The 16,684-nt window shown below is 37.8% G+C and overlaps 1 protein-coding gene across 1 annotated transcript in view; it reads left to right on the top strand.

The window, feature by feature from the left end:
• The window catches only part of CATSPERE (catsper channel auxiliary subunit epsilon), a 189,187-nt gene that overhangs the window by 46,130 nt on the left and 126,373 nt on the right, over window positions 1-16,684 (top strand). Inside the window, exons 6-7 of the mRNA XM_058533520.1 lie at window positions 6,938-6,962; window positions 14,617-14,694. Of these exons, the coding sequence (XP_058389503.1) occupies window positions 6,938-6,962; window positions 14,617-14,694 (103 nt within the window). The remainder of the gene's footprint in view (window positions 1-6,937; window positions 6,963-14,616; window positions 14,695-16,684) is intronic.

Below are 16,684 nucleotides of genomic sequence, written 5' to 3'. Positions count from 1 at the left end.
TTTGTGTGTCCTTGAAGCTACAGTGAGTCTTTTATAGGCAGCACATAATTGGGTCTTATTTTTTTATTCATGCAGCCACTCTATGCCTTTGGATTGGAGAATTTAATCCATTTACATTTAAAGTAATTATTGTTAGGTAAGGACTTACTAATGTCACTTTATTAATTGTGTTCTGGCTCTTTTGTATTCCTTTGTTCCTTTCTTCCTCTCTTGCTTTCCCTTGTGAATTGATGATTTCCACGGTGGTATACTTTGATTCCCTTCTCTTAATCTTATGTGTATCTACTATAGCTGGATTTTTTTTTTTTTTGGTGTAGGTACTCTGTGGCTTACGTGAAACATCTTATAGATATAACAGTCCATTTTAAGCTGCTAACAACTTACCTTCTATCACATACATAAACTGTACCCTTTTACTGCAACTTCCCATATTTTGTGTTTTTTATGTCACAATTTACATCTCTTTATATTGTCTATCCATTAACAAATTATTGTAGCTATAACTATTTTTAATATTTTTTGTCCTTTAACCTTTACACTAGAGGTAAGTGGTTAGCACACTGCCTTATAACAATATTAACACATTCTCAATCTGACTATACACTTACCTTTACTAGTGTGTTCTGTATTTTCATATGTTTTCATTTACTAATTAGAGGCCGTTCATTGCAGCATTTCTGCTGAAGAAGAACTCCTTTCAGCATTTCTTGTAAGATGAATTCCCTCAGCTTTTGTTTGTTTGGGAAAGTCTTTCTCTTGCCTTCATTTCTGAAGGACAAAATTGCTGGTAAAGTATTCTTGGTTGGCATTTTTCTGTTTCAGCACGTTGACTGTATCATCCCACTCTCTCCTGGCCTGCAAAGTTTCTGCTGAGAAATCCACAGTTAGCCTTATGGGGATTCCCTTGTATGAGAGAATTTTTTTTCTCTTGCTGCTTTTAAAATTCTCTTTTTTATCTTTGATTTTAGACAGTTTTATTATAATGGTTGTGGAGAAGATCATTTTAGATTGAAATTTGGGGGTGACTTAGCTTCATGAACTTGGATGTTGAAATCTCTCCCCAGCTTTGAGAAGTTCTCAGCCATTATTCCTTTAAGCTTTCTACCCCCTTTCTCCCTCTTTTCTCCTTCTGGGACTCTAGTGATGCATAGATTATTTCCCTAATGGTGTCCCATAGGTTCTGTAGGCTTTTGTCTTTCCTTTTTATTCTTTTTTTCTTTTCACTCTTCTGCCTGGGTAATTTCAAATAATCTGTCTTTGAGTTCACTTATTGTTTCTTCTGCTTGGTCCAGTCTGCTGTTGAAGCTCTCTTGTAAATTCTTCAGTGTAGTCATTGTATTCCTCAGCTCCTAAATTTCTATTTGTTTCTTTTTTATGTTTTCTATTTCTTTATTGAACTTCTCATTTTGTTCTTCTATTGTTTTCCTGATTTCATTAAATCGTCTATCTTTGTTCTCTTGTAGCTCTCTAAGCATCTTTAGAACTGTAATTTTGAATTCTCTGTCAGGCTATTCATGTATCTTCATTTCTTTTGGGTCCATTTCTGGAAGTTTACTATATTCCTTTGGTGGTGACAAGTTTCCCTGATTCTTCATGGTCCCTGTAGCCTTGCATAGGTATCTGCACATTTGAAGAAGCCGTCACCTCTTCCAGACTTTATAGACTGACTTCACTAAGGAAAGACCTTTACCTGTGGGTGGGGGCATGCTGGAGCATGCTGTGACCCCAAGTCTAGTGGTTTATGGTGCCAAGTGCAGGGGTATGTGGTGGCTCTGGATCCAGGGGGACATAATGTTTTGTTGGCTCAGGCCACCGGGGTCCACAACATCAACAACCATGTGGTATTTGGTGAGCACAGTGGAGTATCTGCAGTGACTGCAAAGGCTGTTAGGGTCCTCAGCAGTGCCTCCAGGTCCAGCGGCAAGGGACCAGAGCAGGCAGTGGTGGTGACCTAAGCCAGTGGTGTGCACACACTCAGCTGGAGGGGCCTGCTGTGGGTGCCTGTGTACTGGTAGGCGCCAGTTGCAGACACACATAGTGGCAAAGGCCAGGGCCAGCAGCAAAAGCTGGGTCAACTGAAGGCACACTAGCAGCTGAGAGGACCCTGGTTGTTGATGTGCACTCCTGAGGCTGTAGGGTCTCACCATGGGCGCATGCACAGCAGTGGAGACTGGTGATGTGAGTCGAGCCTGCAGAGTGCAGCTGCACAGCTGGTGGGGCTAGAGGCAGTGAGCCCAGTGGTGCAGGCTAGTGATAGGAGATAGGGCTGGATCTGAGCCCACAAGCAGCTGTGAGGGCCCTGACTGCCCACATGCACACCTGTGGCTGCAGGGTCTCACCACGTGGTGGGCACAGCAATGGAAGCCAGTGACAGGACTTGGGACGATGGGTGCAGGTGCATAGCTGGAATGGCCAGGTGCAGGTAAGCCCAGCAGTGCAGGCCAGTGACAGGCGACAGGGCCAGAGCCAGGCCCTTAAACAGTTGTGGGGTTCTTGGCCATTGGGGTGCACTCATACTGGGGTCTCACCACAGGCGCACACATGGCAGTGGAGGCCAGTAATGGGAGTTGGACTGGGGACATGCAGGTGCACAGCTGGAGGAGCCAGCCCCAAGCACCCACGGGGTGGGGAGGGGTCAGCTGTGGGATTCTAGGCTGGCATCTTGCGCAGCCACAGAGGCTGGAGCTGGCTACCTGTGGGGATCCTGTTCTCTGGCTGTGGTGGAGTGGGCGAGTGGGAAGCAACTCAAGTGGATGACATCTGCAAAAACAAAAACCTGTGGGATGGAAACTGGTGAAATCTGCCGGGGGTCCGTGGTGGCTGTGCTGACCAGTGGTGTTTTCAGTGGCAAAAGCTGCTGGGGTCCTCAGCAGAGCGGGTCACTGGGAACCACAGCTGCTCCTGCTCCATGGTTGATACTGGTGGCCCCTGCGCTTCTTCCTTATTTCCAGCCATCTCTGTAAGTCTCAGCTTTGCCGGTCTCTGGATAGGGTGAAACCAAAGTGGGTCCTTCACGCAATACCCAAAATGGGGAAGCTGGTCACTCACCCCACTCTCCTTTTCCCAGCGAAAGGAAATCTTTATAACTGGGGAGTTCCCTCTTGGCACTGAGCAGTGTCAGCCTGGCTGATGGGATGGTGCAGCCAAAACGAGGCTGTTTTCCCTTCCCTTTTTGTGTGGTTATTCTCAGGTTTTTTGTTCCGCTGTGTTGCTGAAGTTTGTTAAGTGGCCTCCTGAGCTTTCTCAGGGCTGTTTTTGCTTGTGGATAGCTGTACAATTGTTGATCTTTGTGCAGGGATGGCAGCTGGGGTTTCCTCCTCTGCTGTCTTGGTGGCACCGGCCTCTTCTATTTCTGTAATCATTCTTCCTCAGTCTTTTTCTTTGGCTTTGTGTAATCTGTCCTTACCTTAAATGTCAGCTCAAGCTGGGTTTCTCTCCTTGGCACTCTTCTAACTCTACATTTCAGTCTGTGCACCAACTCAAGAAAACCAAACCAGCAATAAAGATCCAGCAGAATGCTGCTAATATTGTTCTTCTTTGGGAATCAAGGTTGTCACTTTAACATCAACTGATGCTATCTCTCTGCAAGGTTACTTTTAATGAGCTTTTTAGTATTAATACTAAAGCCTTTCTTATACAGACATGCCTCAGTTTATTGTGCTTTGCTTTACTGTGCTTCACAGATATTGTATTTCTTACAAATTGAAGGTTTGTGGCAACCCTGTGTCGAGCAAGTCTATTGGTGCTATTTTTCCAACAGCATTTGCTCACTTTGTGTCTCTGTGTCACATCTAGGTAATTCTTGCAATATTTCAAACTTTCTCATCATTTTTATTATATTTGTTTTGGTGATCTGTGATCAGTTATCTTTGATGTTACTACCATAATTGTTTTGGGGTGCCACAAACTGCGCCCGTATGAGATGGTGAACTTAATTGATAAATGTTGTATGTGTTCGGACTGCTCCACCAACCAGCCATTCCCTCATCTCTCTCTCTCTCTTTGGGCTTCCCTATTCCCTGAGACACAACAATGTTGAAAAGACCATTTAATAACCCTACAATTGCCTCTAAGTGTTCAAATGAAAGGAAGTGTTGCACCTCTCTCACTTCAAATCAAACTGTAGAAATGATTAAGCTTGTGAGGAAGGCGTGTCAAAAGCCAAGATAGGCCAAAAGCTAGGCCCCTTGTGCCAAAGTTAGCCAAGTTGTGAATGCAAAGGCAAAGTTCTTGAAGGAAGTTAAAAGTGCTCTCCAGTGAACACACGAATGACGAGAAAGTGAAATAGCCTTGTTGCTGATGTGCAGAAAGTTGTAGTGGTCTGGATAGAAGATCAAACCAGCCACAACATTCCCTTAAGCCAAAGCCTAATCCAGAGCAGGGCCCTAACTCTGTTCAATTCTTTGAAGGCTGAGAGAGGGGAGGAAGCTGCAGAAGAAAAGTTTGAGGCTAGCAGAGGTAGGTTCATGATGTTTAAGGAAAGAAGTCATCTCTATAACATAAAAGTGCAAGGTGAAGCAGCAAATGCTGATGTAGAAGCTGCAACAACTTATCCAGAAGATCTAGCTAAGATCATTAAGGAAGGTGGCTATACTAAACAACAGATTTTCAATGTAGATGCAACAGCCTTATATTGGGAGAAGATGCCATCTAGGACTTTCATAGCTAGAGAGGAGAAGTCAATGCCTGGCTTCAAAGCTTCAAAGGACAGGCTGACTCTCTTGTTAGGGACTAATGCATCTGGTGACTTTAAGTTGAGGCCAATGCTCATTTACCATTCCAAAAATTCTAGGACCCTTAAGAATTATGCTAAATCCACTCTTTCTGTGCTCTATAAATGGAACAACAAAGCCTGGATGATAGGAAGCACATCTGTTTACAACGTGGTTTACTGAATATTTTAAGTTCACTGTTTAGACCTACTGCTCAGAAAAAAAGATTCCTTTCAAAATATTACTGTTCATTGACAATCCACCTGGTCACCCAAGAGCTCTGATGGAGATGTACAATGAGATTAACGTTGTTTTCATGCCTGATAACACAACATCCATTCTGCAGCCCATAGATCAAGGAGTAATTTTGACTTTCAAGTCTTATTATTTAAGAAATACATTTTGTCAAGGCTATCACTGCCATTGGTGGTGATTCCTCTGATGGATCTGGGAAAAGTCAATTGAAACCCTTCTGGAAAGGATTCACCATTCTAGATGCCATTAAGAACACTCATGATTCATGGGAAGAGGTCAAAATATCAACATTAACAGGAGTGTGGAAGAAGTTTATTCCAACCCTCATGGATGACTTTGAGGGGTTCAAGACTTCAGTGGAGGAAGTAACTGCAGATGTTGTGGAAATAGCAAGAGAACTAGAATCAGAGGTGGAGCCTGAAGATGTGACTGAACTGCTGCAATCTCCTGATAAAACTTTAATGGATGAGGAGTTGCTTCTTATGGATGAGGCAAGAAAGTGGTTTCTTAAGATGGAATATTCCTGGTGAAAATGCTGTGGAGATTGTTGAAATGACAACAAAGGATTTAGAATATTACATAAACTTAGTTGATAATGCAAGGGCAAGGTTTGAGAGGATTGACTCGAATTTTGAAAGCAGTTCTGTGGGTAAAATGCTACCAAATACCGTTGCATGCTACAGAGAAATCGTTCTTGAAAGGAAGAGTCAATTGATACAGCAAACTTTATTGTTGTCTTATTTTAAGAAATTGCCTCAGCCACCCTAACCTTCAGCAACCTTCACCCTAATCAGTCAGCAGCCATCAACATTGAGGCAAGACCCTCCACCAGCAAAAAGGTTACAACTCACTGAAGGCTCAGATAATGGTTAGCATTTGTTAGCAATAAAGTATTTTTTAATTAAGGTATGTACATTTTTTTAGACTTAATGCCATTACACACTTAATAGTCAACAGTATATGTAAACACAACTTTTCTCTGCGCTGGGAAACCAGAAAATTCATGTGACTCGCTTTATTGTGATATTCGCTTTACTGTGGTGGTCTAGAACCAAACCCACACTATCTCCGAGGTGTACCTGTATTTTCTCTACGTTTCTCCTTTTGCCTTCAAGTTTTCCTTTCCAGATGTACTGGTAACTCAGTGACCAACCTCTTTTCTTCTTTCCTGTGCCTCTGACAAGTAGCATAACACGAGACAGAACGTACCACCAGCCCTGGAGCTACGGATCTTTTTGATAAACCTAGTACTTTATGAATGTTGGGCACATTTACCTATCAAGAGTTATAGTACTTATTTTCAGTAGCTTTCTAACACATCAGATTGAACATATGAAATATTATGTTCATTATATGGTCTCAGAAACTCACTGTGTACACATTTACTGATACGCAAAATATCTTCATTTTGTTTGGTACCTAATAATGTATGAGGCACTTTGCAGCAATCAGCAAATAAAGAACGTAGTCCTGAGGCATTGACTTTTAGAGATTATATGATAAAAAAATACGGATATTGTTAAAGTCAAAAAAATAACTTTCTAAAAAACATACAACTAGACATACAAATGAATGTTGTTCCTTTCAGAAAATTTACATTGAAAGGCTGGTGAATGACGAATTTGCAGTGCTAATTGATGTATTTGTTTTTGACATAAATTACGACATGTAAACGCTATAGACTTATTTTATGTGGATGATCATGTCAAATTTTTAAAGATTAATCATGCAACTTTGGCTATGCAGATTCAAGTCTCTCGGCCTTTTGTGATGACACATGAGAATCAATAATTATATTTAATTATAGACATATGTAGCTTTTCTTTTACATTTAGCATTTAATAATTTGTATATCTGTAATGGAATATAAGGAGAATATTCAAAGATTTAGAAACATGTACATTTAAAGTAGAATATTCAGACTAATGTCTAGCATGCTGTTTACTAATGACTCTTCTTTTTCCCAACAGAAATTTCATGCACAATTTAACCCAGGTAAAATATTGTTTAAAATTTTGTATAGCCTTTATATATTGCTACTATATTATTTCCCTCTAGTCTTCCATATTTACCAGAAGAGGAATTTTCCAAACTAAATTTTCAACAAAATTTGTGTAGAGCATTGGTACTCAAGGAATGGTTTGAGGACCCCTAGGGCTCCACAGACCTTTTCAGGAGGTCCATGAGGTCTTCCCTTTTCCACACACATAGCTGTGTGAGGATAGATTTTCCCCATATACTTCCACCAAAACAGCATATACCAACAGCTTGAATGCAGGAGCACAGATGATAATCCAGCTGTCTTCTATTAAGCCAGATATTAGAGAGATTTTGTAATATAAAATGTAAAACAACCATTCTCACTATTTTTTTGTTTTGTTTTGGAAAATAGTTATTTTTTCAAAAAAATATTTTAGTTATATGAACATGTAATGGATTTATCATAGTTTTGAAAATAAATTGATAAATATCTTTAAATGTTATCAGTTTTCATTTGTTATATGGTAAATATCGGTAGATCTAACCCACATAAAACAAAAGCTCTGTGGGGTTCTCAGTAATTTTTAAGACTATGAAGGGGTCATGAGATCAAAAGGTTTTAACCTTAGGGTTAGAGGATGATTAGAAGTATGATAGAGAGATATATTCAAAATTTTAAAAATTTAAATAAGGTGATAATATTTAGAAATTAAAGCTCTATAACTATTTTAATTTTCTCAAAGCAGTGATTTACTGGAAAGAAGAGGCAGTAAAAAAAGATAATAATAATAAATAAACTTCCTGTACTGGCTCAAGATGGTTGAATGAGCCCATGTGTCCATATGTACTCCTCTCTCAAATCCAATTGACAATATAGAATTATTTATTAAGGCTATAGCTATAACAGTGCAAAAAAGCAAAGAAGAATATTGTCAGTGGATAAGGAACTTTAATATAGAGAATAGAGGGAAACTTCTAGAAGTAGAATGCATATTACAGGCCCAAGTACTGCAGAATAACCTCCATCTCACTCAAAACATATAGAAACGCCTTTAGAAAATATATGTGTGTGTATAATGCTAGTACAGAGTTTTACATTAATATAGGTGCATGTGTGTATAGAATTTAAAAGCAAGTAAAGGAATTTCCCAGTTGTCAGCAGTAATTAAAGAACTAAAAGCCAGAGTTATAAGACTGAATTATGAACTAAGGGTATAGACAGAACATAATCCCTAGTAGACAAGGGGTTTTAATGTGTGTATGGGGGATAGAAAATGAAGCCGGCAACATCTGGGAGGGGAAGGAGCTGAAGCTAACCTCCCTGCATGACGCTGGGATTTACAAAAGCTCTGTAAAATGGGGACTGGTGAAGCTCCACTCAGTTGCTTAGAGTCATTGCAAAGAAATGGTACATCCTCTGGGGCTGTAAACGGACAAAGAGTTACCTACACAGAATCTCAGGTGGATGTCCAAGTTTACCAGCCCAAGAGGTTGGAAAACCTCAAGCCAGGTAACAAACACAAAAGGCAAGCAGTAAAACACACAGGCCCAGGCAGAGGTGATTGCAAAGCCCATTTCCATGACCAGGAGTGTACAGAATTCTCACAGAAAACAAACCCTCTGAAAATAATCTCAGAGTAAAAGGAATAAACCATGAAAAAACAAACTGCCTGGAATAGACACACTCGTAAAAATGGAGAAAGTTTATACTATTCAAAACTAAAGATAAGACAAACAAAGATAAGATAAATATTAAATTCGTATTTTAAATAGTCAAATCAAGGGGCCGGCCCAGAGGCGCAAGCTGTTAAGTGCGCGCACTCCGCTGCAGCGGCCCGGGGGTTCGCCGGTTCGGATCCTGGGCGTGCACCGACGCACTGCTTGTCAAGCCACGCTGTGGCAGCGTCCCAGATAAAGTGGAGGAAGATGGGCACAGATGTTAGCCCAGGGCCAGTCTTCCTCAGCAAAAAGAGGAGGATTGGCAGATGTTAGCTCAGGGCCGATCCTCCTCACCAAAAAAAAAATAATAAAATAGTCAAATAGATAAAAGAAGGAATAGAAACAAAACAAGAACAGGTATTGTTCACAATTATACAACATTCAGAAATTTTAAAATATTCTATTAAAATGTCTTGAAATGAAAAAATAGGCAACTAAAAAGAAAAATTCAATAATGGGATAAATAGAAGAATAGATACAGTCGAGAAAATGGCAGAATTAGTGATTTGGAATGGGAATCATGCAGAATGCAACATGTAAAAGTGAAAAGATGGGAAATATCCAAAGAGAAGTTGAGAGACATAGAGGATGAAGTGAGATAGTTTATCATACATATAATAGGAGTTCCAAAAGGGGAAGAAAAGTAATTGGAGATAATACTGAAAGAGGATAATTATGGAGAATCCTTCACAATTGAAGACATGAGTTCTCTGATTGTAAAACTAAAGTACAGGATGCAATAAATGATGGTGAGCAAGTGGACTATATAATATGCTAATAAATCTAAGTAAGTATTGACGATCAAAATATTTTAATAATGACTAATTTTTTTCTTAAACAAGGTGAAATTAAAATACCAGCCAACAAAAGATTGGCAAATGAAGGGAGATTTGAGTTTGAAATTGTCTAAGCTCCTTATGAATATTCAGGATAGGATACTGATTAACTTTAGCCTACATTAAATATGCATGTAAAAATTTAAGGCTGTCCATTAAATAGAAATAAATGCCAATTTCTAAAAAGTAGAGTTCTGGAAGAAGAATTTTTAAAATGCTAGCAATTCAATAGGAGGCAATAAAAAAGAGAAATGAAATAAAGAGAAATTAAAACATAGAATATAGGAAAACAAAAATAAGATTTAATAAATCATTTAAATTAAATCAGTAAACAAAATATGGTTGGATGAAATTCACCTATTAAATGATGAAAACTCCAGAAATCTTATTTTTATAAAAGTTACATAGTTAAAACAAAGAGTAACACAGAATTTGGAAAGAAAAGGATGCAAACAGGTTAACACTATCAGAAGGAAGCTGGAGTGATGACATGAATATCAGCTAAAAGATATGTGAACCCAAAAGACATTAACAGGCATAAAGAGGGAAATTACTTCATGAAAAAGGAAAAATCTACGAAGAAGATATATAAAGTATGATATCATATGCACCTGATATTATAGCCTCACCCAATCAAAAAGAAGATAGAAAATTCCCCCAATTAATTTCCTGAATCCAACACTACTTTGGATTTTATACCAAAAGTATAAACTTTTGGTATAAAAGTTTGGTATGAAACTTTTATACCAAAAATAGGCAAAGAGAAAGAAAGGAAGGAAGAAAGGAAGAAACTGTAGACCAATATAATTGTATATGTAAGTGTAAAAATTCTACATAAAATATTAGCAAATGGAATCCAGCAATATATTAAAAGAACAAACTGAAAAGGGCCAGTATCTTCCAGGAATGCAACATTGGTTCAATATCAGGAAAACTGACAACAACATCCATTACATCAACACACTAAAGAAAAAAATAAATGATCATATCCGTAAGTTTAGAAATTCAACAGCCATTCCTAATGAAAACACTAAGTAAAATAAGTTTAGAAGGGAACCACTTAATTCTAATAAAAAAATTTATTTCCCAAATAACTAAAAATAATTATTATAAATTATGAAATACTTCTAATTCAAGTAAAATCAGGAATTGAACAGATATGCTTACTATCACCATTATTTTTTAACGTTGTCTTGAACATAATAGTGTAAGTAATAAGACAGTAAAAAGAAGTGTACAATATTATAAATTTATAATAGCAATAACGACTATAAAATACTTAAGAATAAAATTAACAAGAAAGACATAGAAGCTGTATCAAAAACTACTTTCAAATTTTATTGAATGACTTAAAAAAAGATCTAGGTTTTTAAGTTTTTAATTGGAATCCAGATTCCAATTTTTGAGTGAAAAAATATCTTAACATTTATATGGAATAACATAGTATAAGAAGCTATCCTCCTGGAAGAAAATGAAAGTAGAATCCTCTCTCACACCATACACAAAAATAAATAAATTTCAATTGGCATACAAGACTTAAATGTACAACAAAAAATTTGGGTGCAGGATGAGAGAATCTTGAAGCTGTTCCATATAGACTCAAGGGAAATCTTATTATGCAAGACTGGAAACTACAAATAAAAGATAATCATAATTGAAAATGTGAAAATTTAAAACTTTCATATCACAAAAGTACCATAAACAAAGTTAGTTTAGACAACAAATAGTTATGAAAAAATTTACAACATAGATGACACTAAACAGCTAATATCCCTAGTGTCCAGAGATGGTTGGGATGTAAATTGGTGCAACAACTTTGAGAAATGATTCTGCATTATCTTACACATACCCTGGCCTGGGACCCAGCAATTGCACTCCTAAGTACATACTCAAGAAAAACTCTTGCACTTGTTCATTGAGACATTTTCAAAAATATTCATAGTAGAACTGCTCGTAAAATCCATCCCTCCCAAACAGCAAGAACCAATATACCCATTAACAGGAGAATGGAAAAATTGTGATATATTCACATGATGGAATTTTAAATAGCAATGAAAATGAATGAGCTCAGTTATGGGCAATAACATGAATAAATCCTAGATACATAATGTCAAAAGACAAAATAGCAGATCCTAGGGGACTATTTGTGGGATTATCAAGTTCAAAAATAGCCCAAAACTAAACCTTATAATAAACAAACACAGAATTCAGGAAAGTGAGTACCTCTGGGCAGAAACAGGGAACCAGAAAGAGGAGGAATACACAGGTATATAAAAGATATTTGTAAAGTTCTAGTTCTTGAGTTGGGTGGTGAGTTCCTGGTTTTCATTTTACTAATTTAAAATTTAAATAATTACATAAAAGAGGGTCATGCCAGTAATGATAGTGTGTTGTGAACCAAGGACTGTGGTTATTCTCATTCTGAGTCTGTGTGCCTGAAGTCCAAACAAAACAAAGAGCTCTCACAAAGGATAACATTGGAAAAATGTGGAAAAGCCATGTGCACAACAGCAAATCTAACAAATATGAAAAGATGCTGAAATTCACTTAATCTCAGGAAAACTCAAATTAACAATGAAATGTCCGCTCATCACACTGGTAAAACCTAAATAAGAGAAGATAACTATTGCTAAAGGGGATCTGGGCAAAATGGTACAACTCAAGCTGTGCTGGTGGAAAATGTGAAGAGTCACAGCCTGATCGCATTTTTGGAGAGTAATCTGGCAACATCTATTACAATTAAAAATGTATATACTCTTTGGATCAGTGACCCCACTCCCGGGAATCTACTCCACAGAAATGAAACCTCCAGTACGCAAGGCTGTAATTATGTACAATGTACACTATGTACAATGTAAGAGCATTGTAATAGTGGTATAAAAGCAGAAGAAAGCTGGAGCCATAGTGAATCTCCATCGTTAGAGAAATCGATCTGTAAATCACAGTATAACCACATCATGGAATATTAGTCAGGCATTCTAAGAGTTGACCCTGGGGAATCTCAATGGTGTATACCTGAGTGAAAAAAGGAGCATGTGGAAAGTGTGTATAATATGATCCAATTTTGTTTAACAAAAACTCCTAAAACGCCTCTTAAAACACACGTAAATATGTATTTGTGTATATGTCTGCAAATGCTTATATAGCATGGAGAAAAATAGCGAAGGGTACATACTGGTTGTTAACTCAAGTTACATAGGATGAGAGAGGATTAATACAGGTGAAGGGAATATAAAAGAGAAATAAAAACCTGCAATAAAAAGGAAAGGAGGGAGGAAGAAAGGGCAGCAACATATAGGGACAGTATAGACTCTAAGGCAAAAATATTTGATAGTATAAAGAGGAATGCCATATAATTATAAAAGGAATAAAATTTTCATTTATATACGTCCATGTCACCACCACGCAGATCAAGATATAGAACATATAGAGGTAGAAGTTCTTAACCTAAAGAACTTCCACAAATTAATAAATAAAAGACTAACAACCCAGTAGAAAAATGGAAAATGGGCAAAGGAAATGAACAAATAGTTTATTAGACAGGAAATATAAGTGGAACTTGAACATATGGAAAGATGCTCAAACTTTCTCATAATAAAAGAAATCAGATTAAAAATGCATCAAAGTACCATCTGTCACCCATCTGGCAATATCTGAATGTAAGATAACATGCTACGTTGGGAAGGCTGTGAGGAAAGAATTCGCATATATTGCTGGTGAGAGGGTATATTCGTGCAACCGCTATGGAGAACAATTTAGCAATATGTATAAAAATTACAATTGCACATACTCTGTAACTCAACAATTCCACTTTTAGGAATACGCCAAGGTACAAAATGATATATGCAAAAAGTTTTTCATTTATAGCACTGATTCTAATGGCAAAGGACTAGAAACAAATGTTTATCAGTAGGTTACTGGTTAAATAAATTATGGTTCCTTCATAATTTGGAATAATATGCAGCTGGAAAATTAATGAGAATATATACAGATTTCTAAGATACAACTTTAAGTGAAGAAATATAATTTTTTTTGCCATATTTTTTTTTTTAAAGATTTTATTTATTTATTTTTTCCCCCCAAAGCCCCAGTAGATAGTTGTATGTCATAGCTGCACATCCTTCTAGTTGCTGTATGTGGGACTCGGCCTCAGGATGGACGGAGAAGTGGTGCCTCGGTGCGCGCCTGGGATCCGAACCCAGGCCACCAGCATTGGAGCGCGCGCACTTAACCACCAAGCCACGGGGCCGGCCCAAGAAATATAATTTTTGAAAAAATGTGTTTAGCATGATAGAATTTATGTAAAAAGGAGAAAAAATAACATGTTTATTGGTTAAACAAAAATTTTATAGAAATATAAACAAGAATTATCTAATAGTAGTTACTTGTCGGGTGCAGTGGGCTTATGGGAACTAGGTGATGGAGTACACGGTGGGAGAGACAATTTTTGCTGTATTTTTTATATAATTTGTTTTTAATTATATGAATAAGTTGTCTATTCAGGAAAAAATAAACAAGAAAAAAAAAGAATTAGATCTACATCTATTGAAATGGCCATGGTGTATCAAGTGACAAAAGCAAGTTACAAATAACATGTAGAGTGTGATTTCATTTTTGTAGAAAGTGTGTGAATGTTGGTGGGGGGTTACTGTGTGTATTTGTGAGTGTAGAGAAGGAAGTACAGGCCTTCATACCAAGTTTTAACAGTAGTTACCTCAGGAGTGTAGAGGGATATTATTAACCCTTCCTTTGTAAGTCTTTGGATTGTTTCACTTGTTAAAAACGCTTATTGCTTTTGATTTTTTTAAATGGTAAATCAAAAATTTTTTTTTTTGCTGAGGAAGATTCACCCTGAGCTAACTTCTGTGCCAATCCTCCTCTATTTTTTATGTGGGTTGCCACCACAGCATGGCCGATGACAAGTGGTGTAGGTCGGTGCCCAGGAACCGAACCCAGGCCGCCAAAGCTGAGCATGCCGAACTTAACCACTGGGCCATGGGGCCAGCCCAAAATTTTTTAAATAAATAAAAACATTGTTATAGTTACATTTTGCTACAACTAAAAATGACATTTATCCAAAATGTAGAGAAATGCAAACAAATTTTATTTTGTAGGTTATCGTTATATGGATATATGATCCAGAAAATGCAGACCCTAATGAGTTGCTGTGGAACGCAAATGAGCCTTCGCTAGTAGGTGGAAACATTATTATTATCATAGATAAAATAATATGCGACTTTTCTTTTTTAAGGGCTGTGAATAATTTATTTTAAGGGCCCAGAACTAACTAAATACGTTTTAATTATCCATTAAATTGTTTAGCCATTTTAGTGATTTTGAACTTGTGGTCGATCTCTGCAATTATAAATCTTTTTTTAGAATTCTTATTGAGCATCCTGCATGTTTTCTGTGAACCTCATTATTCATGAAGAGGCTGGCCATTAAAGTGCTTTAAGGGCGTCCTTGAGCATCTGTCTTGAAGTCAAGTCCCTTATTGAATCCTTTACCACTTGGAGACTAAAGATAAAGGTGCAACATGGTGAATAAATAAGTCCTTTCCTGTATTTGTTACAAATTTACCTTTTTCAAGATTTAAGTTCTCTCTTCTCTTACAATTAAAGTGTATTAAACAAATATAAAATGAGTAGTTTAAGTTTCTTATGGGACTGTCTACATCTTAATGAGTCAAGAGATGGACTGGTAAATCAGGATGACAACCAATCAATCAATTGTTTTATTTGGCAATTGACTTTAGAGGGAATAAAATAATGGTAATTAAACACTCCAAGCATTACTATTCTTAAATTCTCATCTTTTTAAGTAAAAATATGCACTTTTTTTTTTTTTTGTGAGGAGATCAGCCCTGAGCTAACATCCGCCAATCCTCCTCTTTTTTTGCTGAGGAAGATGGCCCTGGGCTAACATCGGTGCCCATCTTCCTCCACTTTATATGGGACGCCGCCACAGCATGGCTTACCAAGCAGTACTTCGGTGCGCGCCCGGGATCCGAACCAGCAAACCCCGGGCCGCCGCAGCGGAGCGCGCGCACTTAACCGCTTGCGCCACCGGGCCGGCCCCTAAAATATGCACATTTTAACATTATTTAGTCCGTGCATACCTAATACTTTGCTTTTTTTTTTTTTTTTAATTTCCATGTTTATCCATGACCATGTCGTTTCCTTAAAACCTTTCTATGGCTCTCCATTACAAACGGCATAGACTCTTGGCTCTTAGACTCAACGTAGCACACGAGGCCTGGGATATTCCCTCTCAGGCACTCTTCTCTGGCCTCAGCTCTCTGCATGGCCTGCCTCCAGCAGCAGTACCCTGCTCTCTCCTGGCACACACCTGCTGTTCCCTGCTTCCGTGTCTTTATTTACGCTGTTCCCTCCATAGCAACTGCTCATTCCCTTTCTTCGTCTACTCACTTTTCAGGTCTCAGGTCAGGTATCACTGCCTCCAAGATGCCTGCTGTGACCAAATCAGGATTTTTTTTTCGCATGAGTAGTTTGAGGGGATTATTTTAATGCTACAGTTTTGATGAATCATCAACAAATCAGCTCTTGTAAAATTTAAATTGTCTGTTTGGTTTTTTTTTTTTTTTGGTCAGCCAATGTGTAATGTACCTAACAGACACCCAGATCCTAATTCTATCCTCGACTCTTCATTCCTCATTCTCTTCCTTACCCATCCCTGACTTTGAACTCTAAACAATCCCTTATCTTTAATTCATTCCTGTATTTTATTACTCCATCTTTGAACCTCAACTCGTCCCTGTCTCTCATCCCATTCACTCCTTCTCTGAGCCTTACCCTGTTCCCAGGACCACAACAGGGAAAAGAGGACCAGCAGTGGAGTGTGGCTCAGGGATGGGGTGTAGGATAACTGTTTTATACAATTGGGTTACACAAAAATATTAAAAGTTTCAGGGTTTTGTTTGAGGCTTTTCCCTTTAATTACCATTTTAACTGTGAATTACAAAGAAAAATGCATAAAAGCTAAGTATACAGTTCAATGAATAATAAGTAGCCGTATAACCATTATCAAGAAATACAAGGCTAACGATAGTACAGAAGGTCCCCACGTGTGCCACCTGCATGAACAGAATTTCTCCCTCCAGCCTAGAGGTGTTTATATGGACACAGACCTTCCCTTCACCCTAGAGGCAAGCATTATTCTGAA

This window comes from Diceros bicornis, chromosome 38 (assembly GCF_020826845.1).
Source record: "Diceros bicornis minor isolate mBicDic1 chromosome 38, mDicBic1.mat.cur, whole genome shotgun sequence".
Classification (NCBI taxonomy): Eukaryota; Metazoa; Chordata; class Mammalia; order Perissodactyla; family Rhinocerotidae; genus Diceros; species Diceros bicornis.
The sequence above is the reverse complement of the archived record's forward strand: the minus strand, read 5'-3'. Positions and strand labels throughout refer to the sequence as shown.